At 45.4% G+C, this 23,043-nt stretch overlaps 3 protein-coding genes across 4 annotated transcripts in view; 1 reads left to right on the top strand and 2 right to left on the bottom strand.

The window, feature by feature from the left end:
* Positions 1–5,389, top strand: part of SMYD4 (SET and MYND domain containing 4) — a gene marked incomplete at its 5' end in the record, with an annotated part of 5,668 nt that extends 279 nt beyond the window's left edge. The window contains 6 exons of the mRNA XM_010285548.1: positions 426–1,575; positions 1,882–2,063; positions 3,180–3,312; positions 3,749–3,865; positions 4,223–4,346; positions 5,070–5,389. Of these exons, the coding sequence (XP_010283850.1) occupies positions 426–1,575; positions 1,882–2,063; positions 3,180–3,312; positions 3,749–3,865; positions 4,223–4,346; positions 5,070–5,220 (1,857 nt within the window). The remainder of the gene's footprint in view (positions 1–425; positions 1,576–1,881; positions 2,064–3,179; positions 3,313–3,748; positions 3,866–4,222; positions 4,347–5,069) is intronic.
* Positions 5,390–5,889: 500 nt separating this feature from the next.
* Positions 5,890–10,333, bottom strand: SERPINF1 (serpin peptidase inhibitor, clade F (alpha-2 antiplasmin, pigment epithelium derived factor), member 1). Of its 2 annotated transcripts, none has more exons than XM_010285546.1 (7): positions 10,254–10,333; positions 9,659–9,860; positions 9,424–9,579; positions 8,426–8,629; positions 7,502–7,644; positions 6,677–6,887; positions 5,890–6,298 (listed from the first exon to the last, which is right to left on the bottom strand). In XM_010285546.1, the coding sequence occupies exons 1-7, from the start codon at positions 10,329–10,331 to the stop codon at positions 6,039–6,041; spliced, it is 1,254 nt and encodes a 417-aa protein (XP_010283848.1). In that variant the 5' UTR covers positions 10,332–10,333; the 3' UTR covers positions 5,890–6,038. The 2 variants fall into 2 exon arrangements, with proteins under 2 accessions (XP_010283848.1, XP_010283849.1); XM_010285547.1 differs by having other exon boundaries at positions 9,659–9,824; positions 10,254–10,331.
* Positions 10,334–17,224: 6,891 nt separating this feature from the next.
* SERPINF2 (serpin peptidase inhibitor, clade F (alpha-2 antiplasmin, pigment epithelium derived factor), member 2) lies at positions 17,225–22,562 on the bottom strand. Its single transcript, XM_010285545.1, has 8 exons — positions 22,503–22,562; positions 21,726–21,788; positions 21,053–21,464; positions 20,599–20,742; positions 20,195–20,398; positions 19,226–19,368; positions 18,443–18,647; positions 17,225–17,591 (listed from the first exon to the last, which is right to left on the bottom strand). The coding sequence occupies exons 1-8, from the start codon at positions 22,560–22,562 to the stop codon at positions 17,266–17,268; spliced, it is 1,557 nt and encodes a 518-aa protein (XP_010283847.1). The 3' UTR covers positions 17,225–17,265.
* Between the last annotated feature and the right edge of the window lie 481 nt (positions 22,563–23,043).

The following is a 23,043-nucleotide window of genomic DNA, read 5'->3' as shown; positions in this document are numbered from 1 at the left end:
GGTGCCCCCGAGCAAGTCTGCACACCCAGAGGGTGGCCTGAGGCCTCCCGTGTAGCAGGAGAGGGGAATAGGGCATGGAAGAGCCCAAGCACCATCTGAGGTGTTACCGCACAGTCTTTACCCACTCAGGGTTCAGGTGGGCGCTTCTGCAAACCCCGCAATAATGGGTATTTGATTGTTAGAACAAGAGATTGTAGATCAGATGTGGTTAAAGCATCCATCATTACTTAGACTTTCTGAAGGCTTCCTGCTTTCCTTCTCGTTCTATCTCAGGAGGCTTTATTTGGCTCACAGATTGGCTATGCACATAGCATTTGCTGATTAGCATAATCTTATTAAAATAATCTGCATCTTAGATGGAATAAATGAGCACGAGTCTCAGCTGGTTTTCAAGTATGTTTAAAAGTACTTTGTCCTTGTTCTAGGTTTGTTTGGAAGACATTGCCAGGGCTGAAAGTCATGGCTATCCAGACAGACTGCTGCCCAAGGTCTTGTTGCGGAAAGCTGAATGTCTGCTGTGTTTGGGGAGGTTACAGGATGCAGCAGATGCCCTCAGTGTGGTGGAGAATAAAATTGCTATGGATGGGATCATGACTAGTTCTACGCACCAGACACTGCTAAAAAAGTTAAGTCAACTAAAGATTAAAATACGTGAAAAAGAGAGCTGTCCAGAGCCTGCACGAGAAGCGTGTGATGACATTATAAGCAAGTCGGAGATCTGGGAAGAGAATGACAGTATTTCAGGTGCGTCGTCATCTTTGAGCTTGAATTTTGATACAGAGAGAGGACGTCACTTGGTGGCCTCACAGGACATCCTGCCAGGACAGAGCCTGTTGAAAGAGGAGGCCTTTGTAAGCGTGCTCTGCCCAGGGGAGAGCCACCTTCTGCAGGACAGCAGTGAAACAGCATGGGATACTCGAATCACTAATGCAGATCTTTATTGCCACCGTTGTCTGAGGCAGCTCTTAGCCTCAGTGCCTTGCCGTGGGTGCAGTTACGCAAAGTACTGCAGCCAGAACTGTGCAGACGTGGCATGGGAGCAGTACCACAGGACAGAGTGCTCCCTGGGAGCACTGCTTCTCACGTTAGGGGTCTTCTGCCATGTTGCCTTGAGGACGGTTCTACTGGCGGGATTTGCAGAGGTTAGCAGGCTGGTGGAATGGTCCCACGATGGTGACAAGGACCTTAACCCTGAGACAAGATGCAAACATCTCAGCGAGGCACCGGTTCCAGGAGCTGCTACCAGAGCTATCCCTGGTTGTAATGACAATGGTCAGTACCAGAGTTCTTACCAAGCTGTGTTCAACCTTTTGCCACATGCTGAGAGGCACAGCCCAGAACATAAGTTCCTTTGCATGCTGAGTGTAGTAGCTATATGCAAACAGCTGCAAGAAGCTGGCCTAGAGGCTGTTGTTTTGAATCAGGAAACATCTGAGAAGTGGTCCAAACCAAGGATACGTGAAAAAACATCGAGTGAATTGTCTCCAGAGCTGAAGACTATGGCAGAAGCGATGCTGAGGCATGTGTTGCAGCTGCAATGTAATGCACAAGCGATCACTGTAATGCAGGAGTCGGGTAAGATAAAAACTTCTAAGCCCTTCTCTGTTGTTCTTGCTCATCTAGCTTGTGTGAAGAGATGGAAATACCATCTGTGAAAAGCTCCCATTGCAGATGGGAATGACTTGCTTAAAATTTAATGGCCTGTCCCATGCTGGCCTGTTCTTTGGTGCACCTGTAGAGGGTATTTAGCTATTATTTATTGCAGCAATACACCAGAAACCTTTCTACTGCTATCTGCAATTGGTCACAGTGCTCGCTGCATAAGTTGTGTGGGTTAATGAGGATTCATTCTCAACCTACTTTATTTTCCTTCATTTTTAGGGTCTGGAGATAGTGCTGTTGTAAATAAGCAGCCTGTGCGCCTGGCAACAGCCTTCTTTCCTGTCCTCAGCCTTCTGAACCATTCATGCTGTCCCAATACCAGCGTGTCATTTAGTGGGACAGCTGCCACTGTCAGGGCATCACAGCCAATCCCAAGCGGCCAAGAGATTTTCCATTGCTATGGTAAGTATTAACTCTGTTTGTCTCAAGGCACCAACATCCTTTCACCTCTACTTGGCATACTAACGGATTGCTACTAGTATTGTAATTCCCAGTACAATGTTGCTAGAGCAAGATTTTATCTCCTGAGCCCACTGTTACCTTTTCAGTCTCCAGTTATGTCTTCTTCAAAAGGTGATATGTCTAGTCTCAATTATAACAAAGATAGGTTTAGCCTGATGTTAAGAACTGTATATGTTTAGAGATTTCTACCCTTTCCATCCCTTTGCAGGGCCTCATCGATGTAGAATGAGGGTTGCTGAGAGACAACAGCTTCTCAGTCAGTATTTCTTTGAGTGTCGCTGTCAGGCATGCCTTGATGAATTAGAGTCTGATGTCAAGAGTGTGGTGTCTGTGAGAAACTCATTCTGCTGCCCTAGCTGCCGGGCTCCAGTGCAGGTAGTTCTTCTGTAGTGATGATTGTATAACTTACCGGGATGTGTAATGTTTGGGTCTCTGGGAAAGTCAAGAGTTAAAGACCTCAGTCCATGATCTCTGCTTAGAAGGCAAAAGCCCCTGTAGAGTCAAGACAGTATCTCACTGTTCTTAGCAGCTTTCTTGTAATGTTCTTGTATGTCAGTCTTCCAGCATTATAGGGAAAATAATGCCTTCAACAGCAAGTTAAAATCTCTTTGAACTTGATGAAGGCACATTAGAATATCAGGGCCATGGACTATGGGGAGGAGGGTATTTTGGAAAGAAAATGGAGGCTTGGAGTCTAGAACAGAAGGTGTACATACAGCGGCTGTATGTAGAGAGAGTCTCACTCTCTGCAGTTCACAGGATGTACATGAAAACAGCACGTAGTGTGGGTTAGATGGGGGGAAGTCAATGTTGTGTGTATTTTGTATGAACACTAGTTGTGTACCACATGACGCTGCTTTGGCCTGATCTATAGCTCACATAGCCCTAGCTATACCTGGAAGTTTCTCATACAATCGAATAAGCTACTAGCAATTTACAAGCAAGTCACTTTGTTTAATGAATGCAACTGAGAAACAATTTAGCATATCTGTAACACAATACAGAGGTAATGGAGATGGACAGTATAGGAATGATCACAGGGGTGATTTCCACAGGGGGAAGACACGCTTTGTTGTTCAAATGAAGCTTGTGCAATCTCAGTCAGCAGAGAGAGCCTGTCACACCGTTTATGGGACCTTCAGCAACAAATCAAGAAAGCATTAGAACTGCTAAGAGACAGGAAGGCTGGTAAGGCTCAGCTTTCTACTTTAAGGTCAGCAGCTAATGAGTACTCATCGGGAGACGTAGTTCTAGCCATGAGATGGCACTGTTGCTTATGCAGTTAGGGTCTTCTGGCATGCAGCCTGGTGTCCCTGGGGACTTGAGCTTTAGGTTTTTTATACCCCTGATCCGGGTGTTAATCTAAGTCACACGTTGTTCCATAGTAACTAAAAGAACTCAGGGTAACATTGGAGTTATGCATTCCCAGGCCTTGCTTTCCTGGAGCGAGTCTGGCCAATACTGCATTAGAATAAGACTTCACTGCAGGTGAAGTGAATGCTGAATCCTAACCAAATCTAGCTGTGTAAGATGCAAAGATGAGATTGGACTGATTTCATTTCATGGATCATGAAAAGCTGGAGGCTGGCCTGTAGGATGAATTTTATACCCTCTTTTGTTATAGATCAGGCTATCAAAATGCTTCTGAAGTGCAAGATGGATGCTGGAAACTTCTTGTCTCCAGAGCATTTGCTGATGGGAGAGATGGAGGATCATCTGGCACAGGTCTATGCTACTCTTGGTATGGCATTGTCTTCTCATTATCTCTAGTTTTCTGCGCTTTGAATTTAACATGAGTAACCTTTTCTCTGACTAGCGTGTTCACCTTTCTCCTACTGCATTTCTCTAGTTTTGACAGCAGGGCTCTCAGGAAGACTGCTTTAGCCAAGACTGCATTCCCAGCAGCCAGTGAACAATAATGTGATCTCATGTTCTTCTAGATTCCCTGTCCAGCTTCTGAGGTCAGCAGCCTCCCAAGAATGCTGTGGACATAGTTCATCACATTTTGCATAATGCTGTCAGATTCTTCAGGTGGCAGTAGCTCTAGAAAGTATTTATTCATGACTCATTTTTTTGTTTTATTTTGTTTTTCCATCAGGGAGGTGGCAGGAAGCAGCCAGACACCTGGAGAGGAGTATTGAGATTGTGGAAATACATCATGGGCCATCAAGTGTAGAAATAGGTCATGAACTTTTCAAGCTGGCACAAATTCTCTTCAATGGGTAAATTTGCTTTCATTCTATTCCCTTACATGCACCACTCCCGTATGTCTGACACAATATCATGGCAGGTGGGCCTTGGCACCTTGCAGGGTGTCTCGCAGGACCTTGGGCAGTCTGGCACAGGTACAAAAGTTGGCCATTACTCAAGTGCAAGTTCATTAACCCCATTAGGGTTCACTTACACCTCATGACTCTCTTTGGACCCATTTCTCTGCTTTGTGCCTGTCTATTCTTTTCTTCTCCCTGGCTCCATTTATTCCCTGTCTTACTGTTTTCTTTTGACAACTAGTCACCCTTGGTGTTTATACCTCAGTTGTATAGAGTTGCTGACTTCTTTTAAAAGGATGAAAAAAAATCCTCTTGCTCTATTTTGGCCCTCTTTTGGCAAGCAAATCCCCTGACTGCTTCTGCAAATCTACTCACACCACCTCCCTTTAACTGAATTAATTTTAGTGGGAGCTGGAGTGAGGAAGTAGTGGGTGCCTATACTCAAAGGTAATGTTTTAAGTTTTTGTCAATCTTGCTACCTTTTCTCCCACCCCATCTTCCCTTTGCAGCTGAAGTGCACACTATTTGCCTGGTGCTGAAAGGCAGTGGAGGGTAGGATCTGTACCCTTGAACAGGTTTAGGTTTTTGTTGGGGAGGTGTTAAAGGTGGTTGTGTAAGTTAAGGAGATGAATTAAATATTTTGTGTATTCTGTTCTTAATCTCATCCTATTTCAGATTTGCAGTTTCTGAAGCTCTGAGCACAATTCAAAGAGCAGAAGAGATTTTGTCAGTGCACTGTGGTCCTCAGAGTACTCAGATCCAGGAACTACAGGAGATGAAGACCTGTCTGTCAGAGCTTCCCAGAAGCATCCTTCAGAGGACTTAATTTCCCTGTCAAAGGAAGCTGCAATGTGATCTTTCATCAAAGCTAAGTTTCATGTGGTAAGGTAGTCATGTAGTACAAGCTGGAAAATCATGTGTAACAACAACTGGAACGAAATCTAAAATGCTCTTTAGTGAGACTGTTGTAAATAAAATGACCAATTCTAACATGAGGGGTCTGTGTGTGGTGTGGTGGTAATAGATGCTGTTGTATAACTTCTGCATGTGGGTTTAAAGCAAATGTTTGAGATGCTTGTGTATGCCTGTTTCTAGAGATGTGACTCTCCCATGTGTGGTACCCTGATGGTTATGAACATGCAATCATCCAGACCACACTGCCTTTTAATTCCAGTGCTGTGAAGCACTTTTCTTGCCAACATGAAACGTAAATGGTTGGAATGGGTGAGGCAGCAGGCTAGGAAGTGCAAATTTACAAGCTATAAGAGGGGACACTGCAGAACTTGGAGGGCTACCAGCACAGATCCGTCAGTGATGAGGGATTCAGTATAAACAACCGGTGTCAGGTTGGAAGACAGGAGAGGGAAAAACACAGTACACACCAGATGATGCATATAGGGCACAGAACTGCATTGTGGCTCATCTGAGGAAAATGGGAATGTGAAGGCGTATGACGTAGCCAGGCACTCTTTCAAGAGAGAATACTGGGGCTTGCTGAGATTAATAGCAAAAGCTCTTTTATTGCAGCATGAAGGCATAAGATTTGCAAGTTGTGTCTTTGTGCAGCAGAGCAGGGAGCCAGTATTCCTCCCAATACCACCCTTTCCATTTGGGCCCTACCATGGCAGAATATTTTGAAGGGATCTACACGCTCCTGGGATCCAGGATCTTGCCAATGAAGAGAAGGGTTCCAGTGGTATCATCTCGCAGTACAAGAAGGAAAGGTCTGTCCACGTGGTATTCTATGGGAAAGGTCAGACGAGCAGCATTCACCCCAGGATTTGGTGTGGACCTTTCCCCATCTTCACTAAGCTCCAGAATTGCCTTGTGTTGCACATGAGAGAGCTTAATAGGTTTGGCAGAAATCTTGGTAAAATCAGGTGATGTGAAAAGTGATTGGAGCCCTGGAGGAAAGAAAGAAAATTCCATTAGCTGAAATCATAGATTGCAGGTGGGGGAGCAGTACTGCTAATGCTGTAATCCAGGAGGGCACATAGCTGCTCTGGTAGAGTTTACTGGGGGTAACGGGGAGAAGCAGCTTACATCTGTTTGTACTGAGCTTCTCCCTCTCAGTCTCAGAAGCATTGTATAAGCTTGGTGGAAAGATGTGATAAAAAGTTGAGGAGTCCTGGACCAAGGTGATATAGCTACTGGTGAAATTTCTACAGACTGACAGCAGGACCTAACTAATAACCCACCAGCTTCATATTCTTCTGAGTGCAGGAAGCAACTTGCCCACTGCTTTGAGCCCTGGCGGTCTGCAGAGGGTGTGATGTACGTACTTGTCTCCTTTAGTGTGCTGCCAAGTGCCTCTTCATAGTTCAGCTTTAGTTTGGGCAAGCTTAGCACAGCGTGGACTGTCTTCAGTTCCTTGTCTACATCGTGGACAAACTCAGAAGTAAGGCTTTCCTCAATCAGAGTCAGATTCTGGATTACCTTCGTAGGCAGGAAGAACATGGCACTGATTCCCTCTGTCAGTGGCAGCTGGGCAATCTGGAAGACCAGTTATAAATAAGAAAGGGTCACATCAATAATAAACGGTTTCACCTGTCCCATACTAGGTACAGGCCTGAATCTCAACTGCCTGGTCAGCCTTTCTGGTTAACATTTGGTCTTCTCCCCTGTTTGCTTTTACTGGACATGATGCTTCCAGATCCCTCTGGCACTCGGGCTTCATCAAACCAAGCTGCATTCTTTTTGCTATAACATGGCAAGTGCTCTCTCGCCTGTTGAATCCTGTAATGAACTGCAGTATTGCTTTGGGGGATTCTCAGCTGGAACATCTTTGAACTCATGCTACAGTGAAAGATTTGTTGAAAGAGGTAGAGATGGAAAAGTTTTGAGGAGTGTGCCTTGCCCTTCTTGCCCAACTTTAGGTCAGGCAATACAGGCTAGTAGGACCTGTGTATTACTTAAATTCTGGACTGCTTGTCGCATAGCCAGTGTAGAAGTAGAATATTCAACATACTGCCTTTCAAAACAGGGGATTGCAAAACTAGCCTGATGGGAGGAACAAGGCTGTCTTCTGGAATGGGTTAACAGGTAAGTGTAGCTGAGCCTGTTCCTCAGTAGGTTTAGGAGAACTTGTGCAATATTTGGTCTCTGACCTTGCAGTTGAGTTCTGAGTCAAAACCATATCGGAGTATGGCCTTGGGGTCTGACATCATGGACACCTTCACAGTTCTGTCCTCATCTAGATGAAAGTCCTTTAGGGCAGTCTTCTTGATGTCAAACTTGGTTTTCCATGTCCCTATTTTTTAAAAGATAAAAATGGAGGATTTTCTGGAATATGAAACAGGGCTTGCAGAGTAGTCCTGCGCTTTATATATACAGTACTTGTGCTTTAAGAGTTGAGGCATATCTGAATGATGATAGAGATGGAAATAGACTGATTGGAGCTACTGATTTATTGCCACTCTTTGGCCCCTCCTTCTCATCTGAGAATTGGCTAAATGGGAAATAAAAGATCAAGCCAGTGCATGGGTGGAGTAGCTATTGGGAAGTTGATGTCTACTTATGTAATTACAAAACTATTTTAAAGGGTAACAATTGTGTCAATGCATATAAAGTGCTTCTCTCCCCACCCTTTATTTTGCTCCCTGTCTCTAAGCAATAATTCTCCAGAACACTGGCTTACAGCATGTTCTAGAACAGCTCTCTAGTATATCCGTCCATTCCCTCTACAGTGGTAGAAAGGCTCAGTATACTCTTGAAGCTGTGCCTTCCCTACATGGTCATATTCTGTCTCTTGCTGTGGAGTTTTGTGGACTTAAACTTTCTTCTCTGGTCTCTTGCTGTAAACAGGTCAAGATTCAGCTTCCCAAGAGTAATAATTCCTCCCTCGAGGACCATTTCTGTTCAGGTAGCATGCATTTTTTCTTCTTTACTAAATGTTCTCAAACACTTTCTTTCTTCTTACACTCTCTCTTTTTGGCAGTCTGTTTGCTCTGTTGGAAGTGAGTGTTCCCTCGCATCTATTCTAACATATGATTCATATACCCTCTCTGTAACCAAGTACGCAACATTCTTACCCTTGAAGTAAGCAGCCCCAGCAAGGAGAATGCTGACATCTGTGGGCATGTCTTTCATGAACCGCATAATCCTTCCCTTTGTCTGCTGTCGTACCCAGTTGTTGATTTCTTGGAGGTCTAACTGGGTATTGCCACTTAGTGCCCTCAGACGCATCTTGTAGGACTTCTCTAGTTGGCTGAGAAAACCAGGCTTCACCCTCAGTCCTGGGGAACAAAAACATCGGTATTGCAGCTAGCTCCCTTATCAAAACAATCTCAAGGCAGCAGATTGCAATCCAAAGCCCAGCAGCAGTTCTCTCATAAAACATCTGTGGCTGTGTGCATACAGAAACCTGCTTTGAAGAAGAATGACTGAAGGCATATGGAGGAAACGGATCCAAATCCCATAGCCACCCATGCTGGAGTGTGGGATAACTCTCTTCTGAAAAGTAAAGAAAGGAGATAAGAACAGAAAGCTTGGACACAGCTATTCCTACATCAGTCTTTCTTCTTTCTCCAGCTTGCTTTATGAGTACAGCTTACTCAACCTATTGGATACTTGGAACCAGCAGGTTCCAAAAGATAGCTCTTAGCTTTCTCAGCGGATGTTTATGGCATGCCAAAAGCAGACCTTTCAAATAGTTCTGCAAGGAATTAAACAAAGGAATATGGCTGAATGCTATCAGAAATAGAAAATGTGATTTGTGGTTCCTGGAAGTTAGCAACACCTGCCAGAAGATCTAGAGAGAAGGCAAAATTCTCAGTGAGTTTCTTCTAGGTCTTCTGCATGTTAGCTGCTCTGTCACCAGTGTCTTTGTGTGCTTAAGTCTGGTCTTTTATTTACATGCACACAAACTTTCCAGGCTTCTTCTGGAGCAGCAACAGTATTCCATGTGCTGTCTGCATCCTGGCTCAACAGTATGTCAGAGCCAAAGCTGTTAGCATGGTATTACTCAGTGTGTTCTACCTGCTGCTAGTTCTTTAGGTAAAATTTGATAGAGGGGAAGAAGGACTTTTACTTTTCTCTAAGACGATACGGGAGGCACTTTTCATGTTCTTCTCTGGTCCAGTCACACTGGTCAGTAGGTCCTTGTAAGTGTTGTGGACCTCAGCTTTGTTAAGCAGATCATAGAAGAGAGCACGAGAAATCACATCTTCTGTTCGCTCTCCAGCCCCTGCCAACAACAAGGACAACAGTATGAGGGAAGGCCTGTCAAACCAAACAGCACGTGAGGAAAAGGGGCAAGAACTCACCAAGTGAGAGACCAGAAAGTGCAGTAGCCAGGCTGAATGGAGACAGTAGCACATTGGCAGTGGCTGTCCGGCTAGATTGCTGACGGTACAGGTCATAGCCAAAGTTGGAGACTGCAGCTGCCAGCTTGTTTACAGGGGTCTTGTAGAATGGATCTTCTTCTTCGACCTCGCCGGCATTAGCACCATCAGCGGTGGCAGAGTTCTAGCAGGTACAGCGAGCGCTTTGGTTAGACTTGGAGCTTACAGTTGTGATAAACATTTTGAAGGCAAGCAATCTACAGTCCTATGATGTACAGAAACACTGGCTTAATCTTACTGATAGAGAGTGTAGGAATAGTTACTTTACTTGAAAGTGTCCCAGTAAAGCCAAAGGCAGCACTCGGATTGGAATCCACTATTTCTGCCTCACAGTCATCCCCTGATGTAACTACTGTGGTTTTATCTAGGTAAAGCAGGAGTTAGTCTCATTATGTTGCTAAATAAAATCCTCGTAACTTAGGAGGGTAGTGCTTAATCCTTTTGTAAGATTCTCTAAAATTAAATCAGCTGCTCCAAGTGTCTCTCCCTCACTCCCTGCATGTTGTCTCCTACTCACCTGTTCAGTAGCTGAGTTCTGGGATCTGCTTGGGACAATTAGGAGACCCAGGAAAAGGAGAACCACTGGAATCTGCATGCCTGAACCTACAGAGTAAGAACATGACAGAGGTAGTGTGAGCAACCAAGCAAATCCATCTCTACCACTACTATTCGCTGTACCTGCAATGACACATGCTGCTACTTGTCCTTCCCAGTTGTGAAACACAGACCTGATCTTAGTTTTTGTCTTCTCTAGTTTGAAGTACTCAGCCAGCCTGGCCCTAATGACTTTAAAATTGGGCAAGCACACATGCCTGGGTGTGCCTGAGCACAAAAGCAGATGTGTGTGGCCCAAACCACACTGATGCTGGCAGTTACTGAGTGCCAAGGTCCAGAAAAGCACTAAATGATATCTTTTGAGTTTTAGACTTTAAAAAATTCAGTACTTCATTTATAAAAGGTAGCAAATCCATGTTGTTGAATGAGGCAGAAGACAAAACTGACTGGTTACTGCTCTGCTATATATATGTTACCTGCCTCAGGCAGTAGTTTGTCATGTTTCTTGTGTCTGCATGTACCTGGAAGCCTGTACAGCCTATATACACCCTTCGCTTCTTATTTGCAATTCAATAAAGTAAAAGTAGAAGAGCTTTCTTAAAAGACAGTAAGGAAAGGGGCTGGGAGTAAATACCTAACACTGGGCCAGATCTAGAGAAGTGAAAGACAGAGCTTGACTTAGTCAACATTTTTAATGGAGGTGGGAGAAAAGTACCAAACTCCCCAAAGCTGTTCCTTCTGTGAAATCCACTTTTCATCACTCCGGTATTGGCATTTGTGGCCCTTCCAGACAGATCTGTCTGGTCCAAAGGGCAGTGTGTAACCCAGGGTTTCACTGTGGGTAAACCGGAGCTACTGCAGAAGTGTCATGCCCCTGAGAACAGACGCCACTGAGGCTGGTCTGAAGCAATGTTTATATAGATTCCCAGAAATTAAAGGAAGAGGGTTGTATTTAACTAACCCCTGTGATCCAGGCATCCAGTGAAGTAGGAGACAGAACATGTGTTTCAGATTAACTTCAGCTATAAAGAAAAGATGCCTGCTGGTAGAAATACAACTTAAAGCCACGTGGCTACAACAGCCCCGGTTCAGGACCCAGTCTGTTCAGGCAGAGGTTTTACTTCAATGAAAGGCAGTTCACTGCTGCCTCTCCTGCCAAACCTCTTCCCTTCTGGAGGTAGTTCTGCCTTGGAGAAAAAGCTGTCACAGTGGAGGTTTTAAGTTTTCATCTATATTTAGACAGTGTAACACAGAAGTGGTACTCTCTTTTCCCTAGGCACTTGCATCCTGGACCTACTGCTATCCTAGCTGCCGAGTAGATGAGGTATTCTGGTGCAGAAGGTGTGTATCAAGAGCATGTACTGTACTGGAACAAACCAATGCGTTTGGTAGTATGATAGTGCATATGATGTTGGGATTGCTCCTATCATTGCAGAGTTTTGCAATGAATAGGCACCATGCTGAAAGAGAGATGACAGAAGCCCTGCATGAGTCTGAGTTAACACAGGTCTTAGCGAGGGCTTTGTGAGGATGCCTGCACCAAGCAGTACTCTTGCACGCTGAGCGGAAGAGGCTTGGCCCAGTCTAGATCAGAGATGAAGGTTTTCTGTGGAGCATAACCTTTTCTCTGAAAAAAGAAAAAAAAAAAAATCTCAACACAACCTCTGCTTCCAACTACACTGAGCTCCTGGGAGCATGAGAGCGGAGATTGGTTTTGCAGATTTATATTGTTTTTGCCAGTACTGTCACCAGCTTCATATTTCTCAAACTTTGCCAGAAAGCAATTTCCATTTTAGAAAGACAAAGCCTTTTGCGTTTGAATTGGTCTGAACATCTGGATTCTATTTGCATGTCTCTTTGCACATAGCCAAAAATGCAGAGAAAAGAATTTGGTTGGAGCAGAGGTGGGATGGTTTCAGGCGTGATGTTAAAATTTGTGGCTGCCTTTAAAGAGAAGAGGAGTAACAGCATGCAGCATGGGATGTTACGGTCAGGAAGGTACAGGAAGAAAACTTTGAGAAATGAGCTGAGAAGGAACTTCGTGTCTGGGAGTTGTCTATTTGCGAAGGCCTGCAGGTGCAAAGGAAATGTTTTGCTTGCCACCTATAGCGGTACCAGTGTCACATCGTTTATAAACACTCTGATTTTAGGGGTTCTATGAAACATCACCCACGAGTTCAGACTGCTCGCTGTGATCGCTCCACTCCCCAGCACTAACTCCTTCTGAAGCATCTTGCAACTGCTCACTCTAGAGGATTTGACCATCACCCACATTGTTACCATCGCAAAGAAAAAGCATGTTCCCAGCTGCAACGCAGATGCCAGAAGGGCAGAGAACCACCCCAGTTCCCAAGCACAGTTCAGCTCCGCAGGCAACGCGGTGCCCTAGGATGCTGGTGGCTCCCAACCCGTGGTGAGATCTCCCGTTCGGTGGGAATCCCAGCCTCTGACACCCGCGGAAGAGCCGTTCTTCCCGTCTCCCAGGTGCTCGGAGAGCTGCCCGCCCTCCGCTCCCCTCGCCGCCGGGGAGCTGCCCCTTACCTCGGGCTCCTGCGGCCGCTGCGCCTCGGGGACAGTCTGGGTTCGGAGCAGCCACATCTGCTTTTTGCTGCTTCCCCCAGCCCAGCCTTCGGCAGGCTTCAGGTTACAGCTTCCCCGGGCTCTCTTAAAGTGCTCTGCTCCCATTTTCTGCTGCTGCCACCCTCCCGCTGAATCCCACTAACATTTCAACCCTGCCTTCCAAAATAAACGCGCTCCCCGTGATAAGGGCAGTACAGCGGGTAACGCGCAGGTCGGGCAGGCAAATGCTCCCTGCCCCGCTTGAGCAGGTCTTTTATCCCCGCAGTTTTGCTGTATGCCACATGAGGGAATTTCTTCTGTCTCAGAAGTATGATTAATGCAGCAGTGTTTAATGGATTTACGGATTTATGTCCAAGATTTAATTGAGAGACTTGTAAAGTGGAAGCAGGATTCTGTTGCTGTTTAAAGCAGTTAAGGGGAAGGTGTTCAGAAGTAGTTCTACCCTGTGATAGTTACTAACATAACTAGCTTAAAATTTTTGGCCAAAAAGAAAGACACTAAAAAGCCAAGGACTCTTGGTAAAAAAGGTGAATTAACAGAATGTTGTAAGAGCGTACAGAATGATCAATAATCTGGAGAGGGGAAAGGGGCAGAGAGGCTTCATTATTTTTTGCTCTAGAAGACTCTGAGGGAGCACCCGTCAGTGCACATTTAAATCAAAAGAGTGTATTTTTCATAGGTATTAAATTGTAAAACTCATTGTAACTAGGTATTGCAGATGATGAAAGATAAATAGATTTTTGGGGAAAAAAACCAACCAAAATTAGTGGAAAACAGGTCCATTGAAGGCTAACAATGGTCAGATGTAACGTCAGACTCAGCAGCTGGGTGATACAACCAGAGAACAGTTGTTTTGCCTTGTCTCTAGTCATTCTTGGATTTTTTTTTTTCCCCAGTCATTTGTTACTGGCTACTGGGAGAGCCAGGATACTGGGCTAACTGGACACGTAGCTAGCTTGATCCAGGGCAGCTGTTTGTCTACTTGGAAACGCTCAAAGTAAATTGTAGCCGGTAACGTCAGTGCCCCCAGTCTGGGCTTGCACTGGATGGACTGCCCATCTTTTTGGGCTGCCAGCCTCGCCACTAACAGGTAATGAGGAGTCACTCATGCATGCTGGCACTGAGCTCACACAGTCCCTCGGCAAAGAGGAAAGGATGGTTTTAGAGAAGCATTAGCTGCTTTTTTTTCAAAAAAAAAGCAAATCAGATAGTCTGCCCTGTGATTAGTCAGTGCTTCAAAGGTGACCCTTTCTAAAAAGAAGAGTAACAGCTCTGCTTTCAACTGCTTCTCAGCTTGCTCTGTGAGAAATCATCTGCAGAGAGATGTTTGTACTTGTTAGTCTTCCATCGTCGGCCCAAGGATCGGAGTGTTGGCTACGGAGATATCTTCTGATGGTTTTAATCTCTCTTTGATACCTTACTTGTGGTATTAAAATGCCCTTTATCAAAGGGCCACTAGAGAAGTTCTTACATCTCATCTGTATCTTCAAATGAAAGTCCATCTGATTAAATACAAGTTTTAAACCATTTAAATCAGAGTGGCAGTTGTGTAGAATGTTATTATAGACCAAAGCAAGCTTTATTCCTGTAGGTGAAGGGTATCCCTGAAATGGTGCATTATACTCATCTAACTAGATGCAAGAGCTTAAAATCAGTTTTGTTAAATTAATGCAAACATTTTACTGTTTGGGTTCAAGATAGTAGGCAATATGGTGTCTGACTAGTGTTCACCTCTGCTATGGAAGTACTGACCATTTTCATATGAATTTGCTCTAGTAAGGAAAAAATACATCTAATTTTAAAGATACTGAGATTTATTTGATATTCTCAGCCAGTAGTGCAGATAAGCTACAGAGCAGATGCCCTGTGCTAGTCATGTCTTTTTGGAATAGAGCTCAGTCAAAATGAAAGCTTAGCAATGCAAAGTGGAAATTCCTGAGCAGAGACATTAATATTACTTTGCATTTTACAAACTGCCTTTCTGGGGAGTCGGTGGAGTGAAAAAGAATCTTAAGGTTGGTGTAACTGGTAATTTTTTGAGCAAAGCACAATCATGGAGGGCTGCTGTACTGTCAAATAAGACGAAATTAATAGTTTGACAAGTATAGCTTGGAGGAGGAAGGATGGCGGAAAGATGGAAAATAAGAACCAAGCTGTTGAAGAAACCGAGAATGAGGGGAAAAAACTTCATAGAAGACGGGGAGCTGGAGGGCAGAGACATGAAAAGGAAGACTTGCACTTCAAATTTTGCACAGGTTGCAGTGCAACAGGGTGGAATTCAGGGAGGTTAGGGCTGAGGTTGCAGTAGCCAAAGCAAGACTTACCTAAGGCATGGGATGGGATTTCTGAATGTTAGGAATGAATCTGTATAAATAAATAAGCTAAAATGTTCCCTGTGGGCTAGAGCTATGCCCTCATAGTAGGGCTGAATTCTTGTGGGTTTACTTGTTAAAATTACATGGTCCTGTAATTATACCCTCTTTTTGAAGGGTACGTGTCATTGCATTGGTTAGAGGGGTAGGCATTATCTTTAGCCATTCTTCCCCTTTTAGACGGCAAGAAATGTGTAATTGCAGGTTTGAGCCAGGACTTTTTGTTCCCCAAAGTTTCCTGCATCCCCGAAATTCATGGTTAGTGAGTCAGTCCTGCTCTTATTCCAGCAGATGGTGCAGACTATTCAGGGACGGAGGCTCCCAGAAGCATTCTGCTCCTTCCTTTGAGGGAAGGCAGACTTCCCGAGTGAGGAAAACACTGCCAGAAGGATGGCCCTTGTGCTCTGTAACTGCTATTTCACAAAAACAGGGTACCATCCTTTTTACCCAGAAGCTGAATCTACTATGGACAGCAGTTGTTTTGTACAGAAATAGCTGCAGCATGGCAGGCTATGGTTAGACTAATATTTTAAAGTGGTAGATTGGCTTGGTTGGGTGGAGGGTTCCTCAAGATTCTTTCATGGCAGCTTATGTCAGATGTGCACTGCTACCTCAGAACAAGGACGCAGGGAGCTGTGCCCATCTCAGACAAAAGTGAAGCTGTAACGGGACATTGCCTTTTGCCAAAACAGGGCAGCGACATTTCAGCTACAGGCGTCAAAATCCGCCCATTCTTCCTCTGAAAGCTGACCCAACCGTTCATAGCATTGCAGTGTGGAGCCAGGAGTATCCCAGTAGAAGAACAAATCAGAAATAGCAGATGCCAGATCAGCACCTTTGAACCTAACCTAGCAGTTACCAGCAATGGTCAGGTTTTGCCCAAGAGAAGAGTTAAGGACTGTCACATCCCTGCTTATCGCTGCTGACAGGCAAAATACCCTCCTGTCCCTCTGCCACTGAGCTCATGCCCTAATTTGAGGAATTCTGCCCATTTCACAAAGCCAGCTCTGACCCAGTGAGCGTTCCTTGCACACTCTGCAGGTGAGATGCCCAAAGCTTAGTGGACTTGGTCCTTAGACAGTCTTTACAGATTAACCCTTTCGCCTCACAGCCCCTGTTGTCCTCTGTGATGAGGTGTAGCAAAAAGCAGATCCTTTGCAAGAGGCCCTCCTATCTTTCCATCTGTCACACCCAGACTTTTTTCCTCCCAATCTTTGCAATTATTCAAGTTGCATGCCTTTTTCCTTTCTCTCTTGGGTCTTTCAATGCAACACCTTAAGCGAATGTTTTCTGCTTTACTCTTTATTATTCTGCCAACATAAAAATTACTAAAAAACACTTTATAAAATATGTCTTGAAAAATCTTGCGCTACCCAAGAACCTAGAGCTTCCCAGGAAGAGGGCTGGAGATAAGGATCCAAAGGGGTTTCCTACTGCAGACCCTCCCACATCGGATCCCAATAGCCAAAGAGTGGGAAAAGGGAATCTTGGAAAAGAGCCTGTGCCTGGAAATGGCTGTGATGCATCATAGAGAAGACAACTGGTTACTAGTCCAGTTGATCTAGAGGTCATTTGCTAGGTGGGTACAGACAGTTTTCAGAGGAACACTTTGAGGGAGGCATGTTCAGAGGAACTGCAGAAGGAAAAGCCATATTAATATCTCTGGCTGTTGTCCAAGCTGCCAGATGTCAATGACGATTCCAGGCTATAGGGGACTCTAATAAAAAACTCTAATAAGAGTCTGGGGACAAGGAAGTCTCCCTTCCAGGACTGAGCGCCCTGGAAGGGAAATCCAGGCAGAAGCAAGCTTTTCAGATTCAACGGAGGGGAACCCCAGCCTGGAGAAGCTAGTCAAGGCTGGAATGAGCTATCCCAGGACTGGTTTCTGGGAATCTGTAAAGGAAAACAGCGAGGGATTGCCTCCTGCAGCCTCAGAGGGAGGTCTCCAGGGACAGGAGGCCTCTTTTAGCTGGTCCAAAGGGTCAGGTAGCAGTCCCAGAACACTTAGGCTTTGCTCCTCTCTTATTTGGGCATGGGGTTCTCATTGACATCTGTTGCTTCAGGTGAGTCCCGTGGCTCTCTTATCTGGGGAGCAGCATTGGGGTTAGGGTTCTGGACACTGCCTATAAAAAGTGGGATGCCTGTTTCATCTTCAAAGATAATGAAGAGAAAGGGCCGGTCAAGGCTGAAGGCAGAGACCGAGCGTGAAATCGTGATGCTGGTAGCAGCAGATGCTTCCATTCCATCTTCTTTAAGCTCCAGGGTAGACTGGTGTTGTACACTGGATACAAAGAGAGGCTCATCTGTGATCTTCTGGAGATTTGGGCTCGTGAACAGCTCCTGGAGGCCTACAGAGAAATAAGACTAAGTTAATCTTTCCCATTTGGTGCCACCAGCTCTGATTTTCATCAAAGCTGTCTGAAGAAAACAATCCCCTAATCTGTTGCTACATGTATTGTCCGCCATGGAGGACTGGAGAACTGGCAGGCAAAGGGAACAACAAGCTGCAGTCCAGCCAGGTTCCCCAGTCCCTCTCTGCATGAAGAGCTGAGGGTGCCAAAACCAGAACAGTTTTCATATGCTTTGTCCACCTCTTTTAGAATAGTAAAGAAATTAAGTCCTCCTTTAAAAAGCAGCAGCAGGTCTGAAGGCTCTTTCTTGCTAGGCTGGAAACACTCTACAGAGATTTTTTTTTGTTTGTTTGTTTGTTTGTTTGTTAAGCAATTCTGCAAAACAAAGTGAACTCTTGATTTATTCTCATCTGGAAATGCAGTGCATGGTGTTTTATTTCAGTAAGCTCGCGGCTCCAGGTTTTGTGATCTGCATTCTCTCTGGTGGCAATTTCTATGTCCTGGACATAAATGACAAAGTAAGAGATGAAGGTCGATGCATGGGAGGAAGTTGGTCTTGGCTACAAATAGGGGAACAGGAAGAACTCAAAGATTGTGAGGAACTGTGAGTGCTGCTTTCTCTACAGTATCGTCTTGTTGGAGCAAAACATTTGGTGCTAGGCAAGCAAAGAGCAAGGAGGAGGAGAGGAATAAGAGTTGAAAGAGTTTGGAGTTATTCAAGCAAGCTGTGAGGCACAGCTTTAGAAACAAGAATGGCAGTTTTTAGTGTTAGCGAACAGATGCCATATAGATTGATCATATGCCATATAGATTCATTTATTCTGTGCAAATCCTGTAAGAGGCCTTACCCATTTGACTGAGAACCTTGTTGAGTTCCAGCTGGCAATCCAATTTTATTTTAGGGATCTTCACTGTGGTGGGTACCTCTCTGGGGAAAAGCCTGCATAGCTGTTCATAAGGGAAGTTCTCCAGCACATGAGAGGTATTCCAAGTATACTGGTTCGGTACAATGACCACAAAACTCATGTTACTCTTAAAGGGAAACCTGGCCACCTGGAAATAAAACCAACCAGAAGAATTTATGGAAGAGGAAGGAAAGTCCAGAAAGTGATGCTTTTAATTTAGTCTTTTTCTAATTGGTCTACAGAGCCAGGCTAGCTATCGGACAAAAACAGCCCGATGGGAAGGAGGTATCTGATTTCTTCAGAGGAGAAAGTCTGTTGGAATAATAGCATTAGATTTTAGTATTTAGCCACTGACTGGTAAAGCTTGAACACATGTCAGAGTGGAAGCCCACATGCACAAACATTGTACCCGCTCTGGCAGTAGCTGTCTTCTGAAGGGTTCCAACAGTACATCATCTGAGGGAATTTCTTTCCATATTTCCTCATTTATCTTTAACTCAGAGCTTTAAAACTTCACTAATTCCCACTTAGTGGTTTTTCCTAGAGATTGAGAGTGAAGATTCAACATTCTTCTTAGAAGCAAGGACAAAGGATGCTTATTGAATTTTTGTGTGCTATGCTTCGTAAGAGACATTTGTTTTTTGGAAAGAATACCTGCAGTCAGTAAAATACCATAGCAAGTGGAAATTCCAATCAAAACTTGTCATGCTCCTAATAGAGCCCTACCTGAATGTCCTGGGACTCCAGTGTAAACCAGCTCAGGGGGTACTTCTGGGCTTTCATCATCTCAACTGGGACCACAAACTCATTGTCAATGTTGAATACATCTGGCACAGTGAAGCTAGCATCAAACTTATTCCTCCAAAAACCTATCAGAATAAAAATTTAGAAATCAACAAAGTTAAATTTGGGTAGGAAAACAGAAACTGCCAGGCTGACACTCCTCCTATCGTGAGTTCTCCAACAAGGCAGACAGTGACCAGGCAAGTAGAAATACAGCAAAGGGAAGTCAGTACCAAGGCTGGAAGAGCCCTAACAGCAGGAAGCTCTTATCTTCCAAAGAAGGACTATGGAATAATGAAAAGAATGAGGATTAATGCTCATGCCTCAGCGTGGGAGATTACCGAAGGCTATGAAGATGAAGTAATGGATGTTTGCACTTTGAACATTGAAGAGTATTGCCTTTGTGCTGCACAGGGTGGAACAATGCTCCAAGACCAAGCTAAAATATTTGCAGATTTACACTACAAGTAAGTGTTTGGTCTGTGTTTCAATACACAGTCCTCAGGGAATTAAAAGAGGAAGACGTGCCTGACCACTGTGCTGTAGTCAGAAGGAAATCCACAGAAGCTGCCTCCGAGCTCTGTGGTTGGCGTGTAGTGAGTTGCATGTGACTGGGTTAAGATGAGCACTGATGTGCTGCTGCCTGGGATCCTGAACCAGGAGGCAAAAAATACTACAGGTTCCGCCTGCTGCATTCTGGTTCTGCTGTCAAGGAACATTTTTAGCCCATGTGAAGCAGTTGGGAATCATTACTGTAAAGAAATCTAAGCAAGAGGAGTGGCAGACGTACAAGAAAAGAACAAGCAGATTGACTAGCAGGAAGCAAAGAAAGGAGATACCGTTCAGCTACAGTGCTTGCAGAAAACTAGATTTCTAACTATTCTCTTGAAAGTTAAGGCCTGTGGAGCTCACCGTGGAAGTGGATTGCGTTGAGCAAGAGCATCACTGTGTTTTCGGGGAGTTGCTGTAGGAAAGTGGGTATTTGCCCGTTAGTTGCTTCCTTTACCCACTTGTTTATGGCTGCAAGGTCATCCTCACTGATCCCGGAAAGGGTCAGGGGCTTTGCTCCATAGAATTTCTCTGAATCCTCCAGGAACTTCTCTTTCACCTCGAATCCTGGCAGAGGGGAAGAATTCTACATGAAGTCATCGGACATTGAAAAAAAATTTGCCCAGTGGCGCAGCCAGTGGCATGATGCTCTCCAGGAGGAGTGCTTAGGGAAACAGAGACGTCTCCCAGTACGGCAGCATGCTTCCATCACTCTCTGTCACCGAGACTTTTATCCTGCATCAGTACAGACTGATGCCAGCTCTCACCTTTCTGCAGGTACAGACGTGATGCAAAGCTGAGGATGGATTCTGTGAGCCTTCTGCGAAGGGTGCCCAACATCTGGTGGAGACAGGGCACTGACTCCAAATGCATCGCCTCCAGCAAATGCTTCTCTGTCTGATTTGCTGCTCCTAAAAAACAAAGTCAAATTCCTGTTAGTTCGTGCCTGTGTAGTGGAAAACAGGGACGTTACTCTAGCTGCCTCCAGTCAAAAACATACTGTGTCTTACAAAAGAAGCTGGAGAAACCTGAGAGTAGGAGCCTCAGCATAGGCCACGGAGGGCAGCTTCAATTGTAATCGTACCTAATTAAACCTGCAGGAGTAGGATTAAATGGAAGGTGCTGTATTTAATCTTTGCATTTGGCACATTGGTTCCTGGTGCCTCTGGGAGGGGGTGCAGGGAAGGGCAGGAATCGGTGCGTTTGTAGCTAAGAAGTTACCCAGTGCCAGGTGAGACAAGGCGAGGGCGATGCTGAGGGGTGACAGGATCACATTGGTTCTGTTGGACTCCAGCTGGACCTCTCTCAGAAGATCGATGCTGAATCTCACCAAGCCAGCCGCTAGCCTCTGGCTCTTCTTCCAAGTCATCTCACAGCTCTTATCTTCAGCCTCTTCTTCCTCTTCAGAAGAGAGAATTTCCCCAGATGGTTGCTGTTCATGACAGCCCACAGCCCCAGCTATGACTTCATCTTCTGCGTTCCAACCATTCCTCATGCCTGGCAGTGTGGTGGTGAAAGGCAACATGGGTTCATCAATCTCCTGGAAGCTGTCATAGGTAAAGTCTGCCAGCTCTGCGTTCGGCATGGTTGGTTTGGCTCCCAGCAGAGCAGACTGTACAACACTTTTCACATCCTGGGGAGAAACAAGAAGGGTAGCACTGCGAAAGCAGGAGCACGGCCATACCACCCCTCATGGGTTTTACTGCACACCCAAATAGGTTGAGAAAACTCTCCGGCTTCTCTGCTCTGGTGGTGTATTCACTTCAGTTTGCCTTTTAACCTTGAGGTTAAAAGCACCTCAGTGAGTTTGGAAAACAGAAGGTCCCCCATACATCCCAGGAAAAAGGACCGAGCATAACTTCGGTCCCCGTGGGTGGAACCAGTCATTGCTTACCTTCAGCTCCCCATCTTTGTCTAAGAAGAGACGCTTTTGCTCCATGGCATGTGCTGAAGAAAACTGTAGAGAGGGGGAAACAAAGAAACAAAGTCAGGTCCCAGATCATTTTCTCTGAATTTCCAGAGTCAGTCTTCTCTGCTCCCACTCCTAACACATTCCCATGGGGCCAGGTCGGAGTCCTTGCGTGGCTACAGCACAGGCAGGGCTTTAGGATGCAGACCCAGAGGCAGTGGGTTCCACCGCGGGGAGGTGGAAGTGAATAGGAGGTAGGAGAGACTGCAGATGCTGGATTTGTTTAGAAAGGGACCAGGTCAGAAGGGTAGAAAATAATGTATCCTCTAGAGAGCGAGCAGTGCGATTTTGCAATCTCAGGCTGACGGGGATCCAGATTTAAAATGGGAGGGAAAAAAAAGCTGCTATTGAACAACCTCCTGTTAACCTCTGAAGGTCATGGTCACTAAATACAGTCAAAGCCAAGTTTCCAAAGACTTTCTACAGAAATCCACTTGAATAATGAGAATATCCACAGCTATTTTAGCTGGAAAAAAGATTAGAAACCTTGCTGTACTAAGGCACAGGCTAACCCCACGGCAGAGAAGCAGTGTCCTCCACCAATCTGCCTTCCAGGGCTTTTCACACAGAAGCATCAGGCGGTATTTGCCCGGTGGTCTGGTGCAGGAGAGCCACCCCGCTGCCCTCGCCCTTTGTCGGCTGGGGAGGGGGCTGTGCCCACACCGCAGAGGCCCCCACCGTCGCTGGAGCGAAGCAGCTTACCCTTCGGTGACTGTGCAGAGCAGATAGGCAGAGCAGCAACGGACCCCAGAGGAACACCATATTCCTGGAACAGAAGGACCAGCCGAGAGAGAAGTTATTTCCAGCTGCCTGACAGCAGCAAGCTGAGACTATTCAGGTCTACAGGGAGAAAATTACCAACCTGGCCAAACAGGTTGGCGCAGGAGCTTGCAGAAAGCAATAGGGAGATGAACAATGCTGCAAAGAAACAACACAGGACTCCTGGGTCCAATGCCAAGGCAGCGAAATCAGGGAGGAACAGGGACCCGCGCCGGAGCAGAGCTGTAACCACAGCCAGGCTCCTACATGACACTCTCCTGCTTGGATCCTGCATTTCTGTCCCCATCACCCTCATTCCTCTGGATTGAAAATGGTATTTCCCTAATCAGTCTTGCACACGCTGTGCCTCTGGAAGAAGACAAGAGCCTCTGCTCCTTTCCTGTGCAAACCACCAAGGTGCGGGCACAGCACCCTCAGCTGTGCCCCCGGCTCTTGGGAGAAGGGATACTAACCTGCCTCGGAA

This window comes from Phaethon lepturus, unplaced genomic scaffold (assembly GCF_000687285.1).
Source record: "Phaethon lepturus isolate BGI_N335 unplaced genomic scaffold, ASM68728v1 scaffold27584, whole genome shotgun sequence".
Taxonomy (NCBI): domain Eukaryota; kingdom Metazoa; phylum Chordata; class Aves; order Phaethontiformes; family Phaethontidae; genus Phaethon; species Phaethon lepturus.
This window is presented reverse-complemented; position numbering and strand designations above follow the sequence as displayed.

Bases quoted from the DNA above. Each gene is read 5' to 3' on its own strand.
- SERPINF2 (XM_010285545.1), bottom strand. From the start codon at position 22,562: ATGGTGTTCCTCTGGGGTCCGTTGCTGCTCTGCCTATCTGCTCTGCAC. The intron at 20,399-20,598 runs GTGAGAGCTGGC...CCCCTCTGCCAG, and splicing joins ACGTCTGTACCTGCAGAAAG to GATTCGAGGTGAAAGAGAAG. The intron at 19,369-20,194 runs GTGAGCTCCACA...TTATTCTGATAG, and splicing joins CAACGCAATCCACTTCCACG to GTTTTTGGAGGAATAAGTTT.
- SERPINF1 (XM_010285546.1), bottom strand. From the start codon at position 10,331: ATGCAGATTCCAGTGGTTCTCCTTTTCCTGGGTCTCCTAATTGTCCCA. The intron at 9,580-9,658 runs GTGAGTTCTTGC...TGTTGTTGGCAG, and splicing joins ACTTTCTGGTCTCTCACTTG to GGGCTGGAGAGCGAACAGAA. The intron at 6,299-6,676 runs GTACGTACATCA...TCTTTCCTCCAG, and splicing joins CAGCACACTAAAGGAGACAA to GGCTCCAATCACTTTTCACA.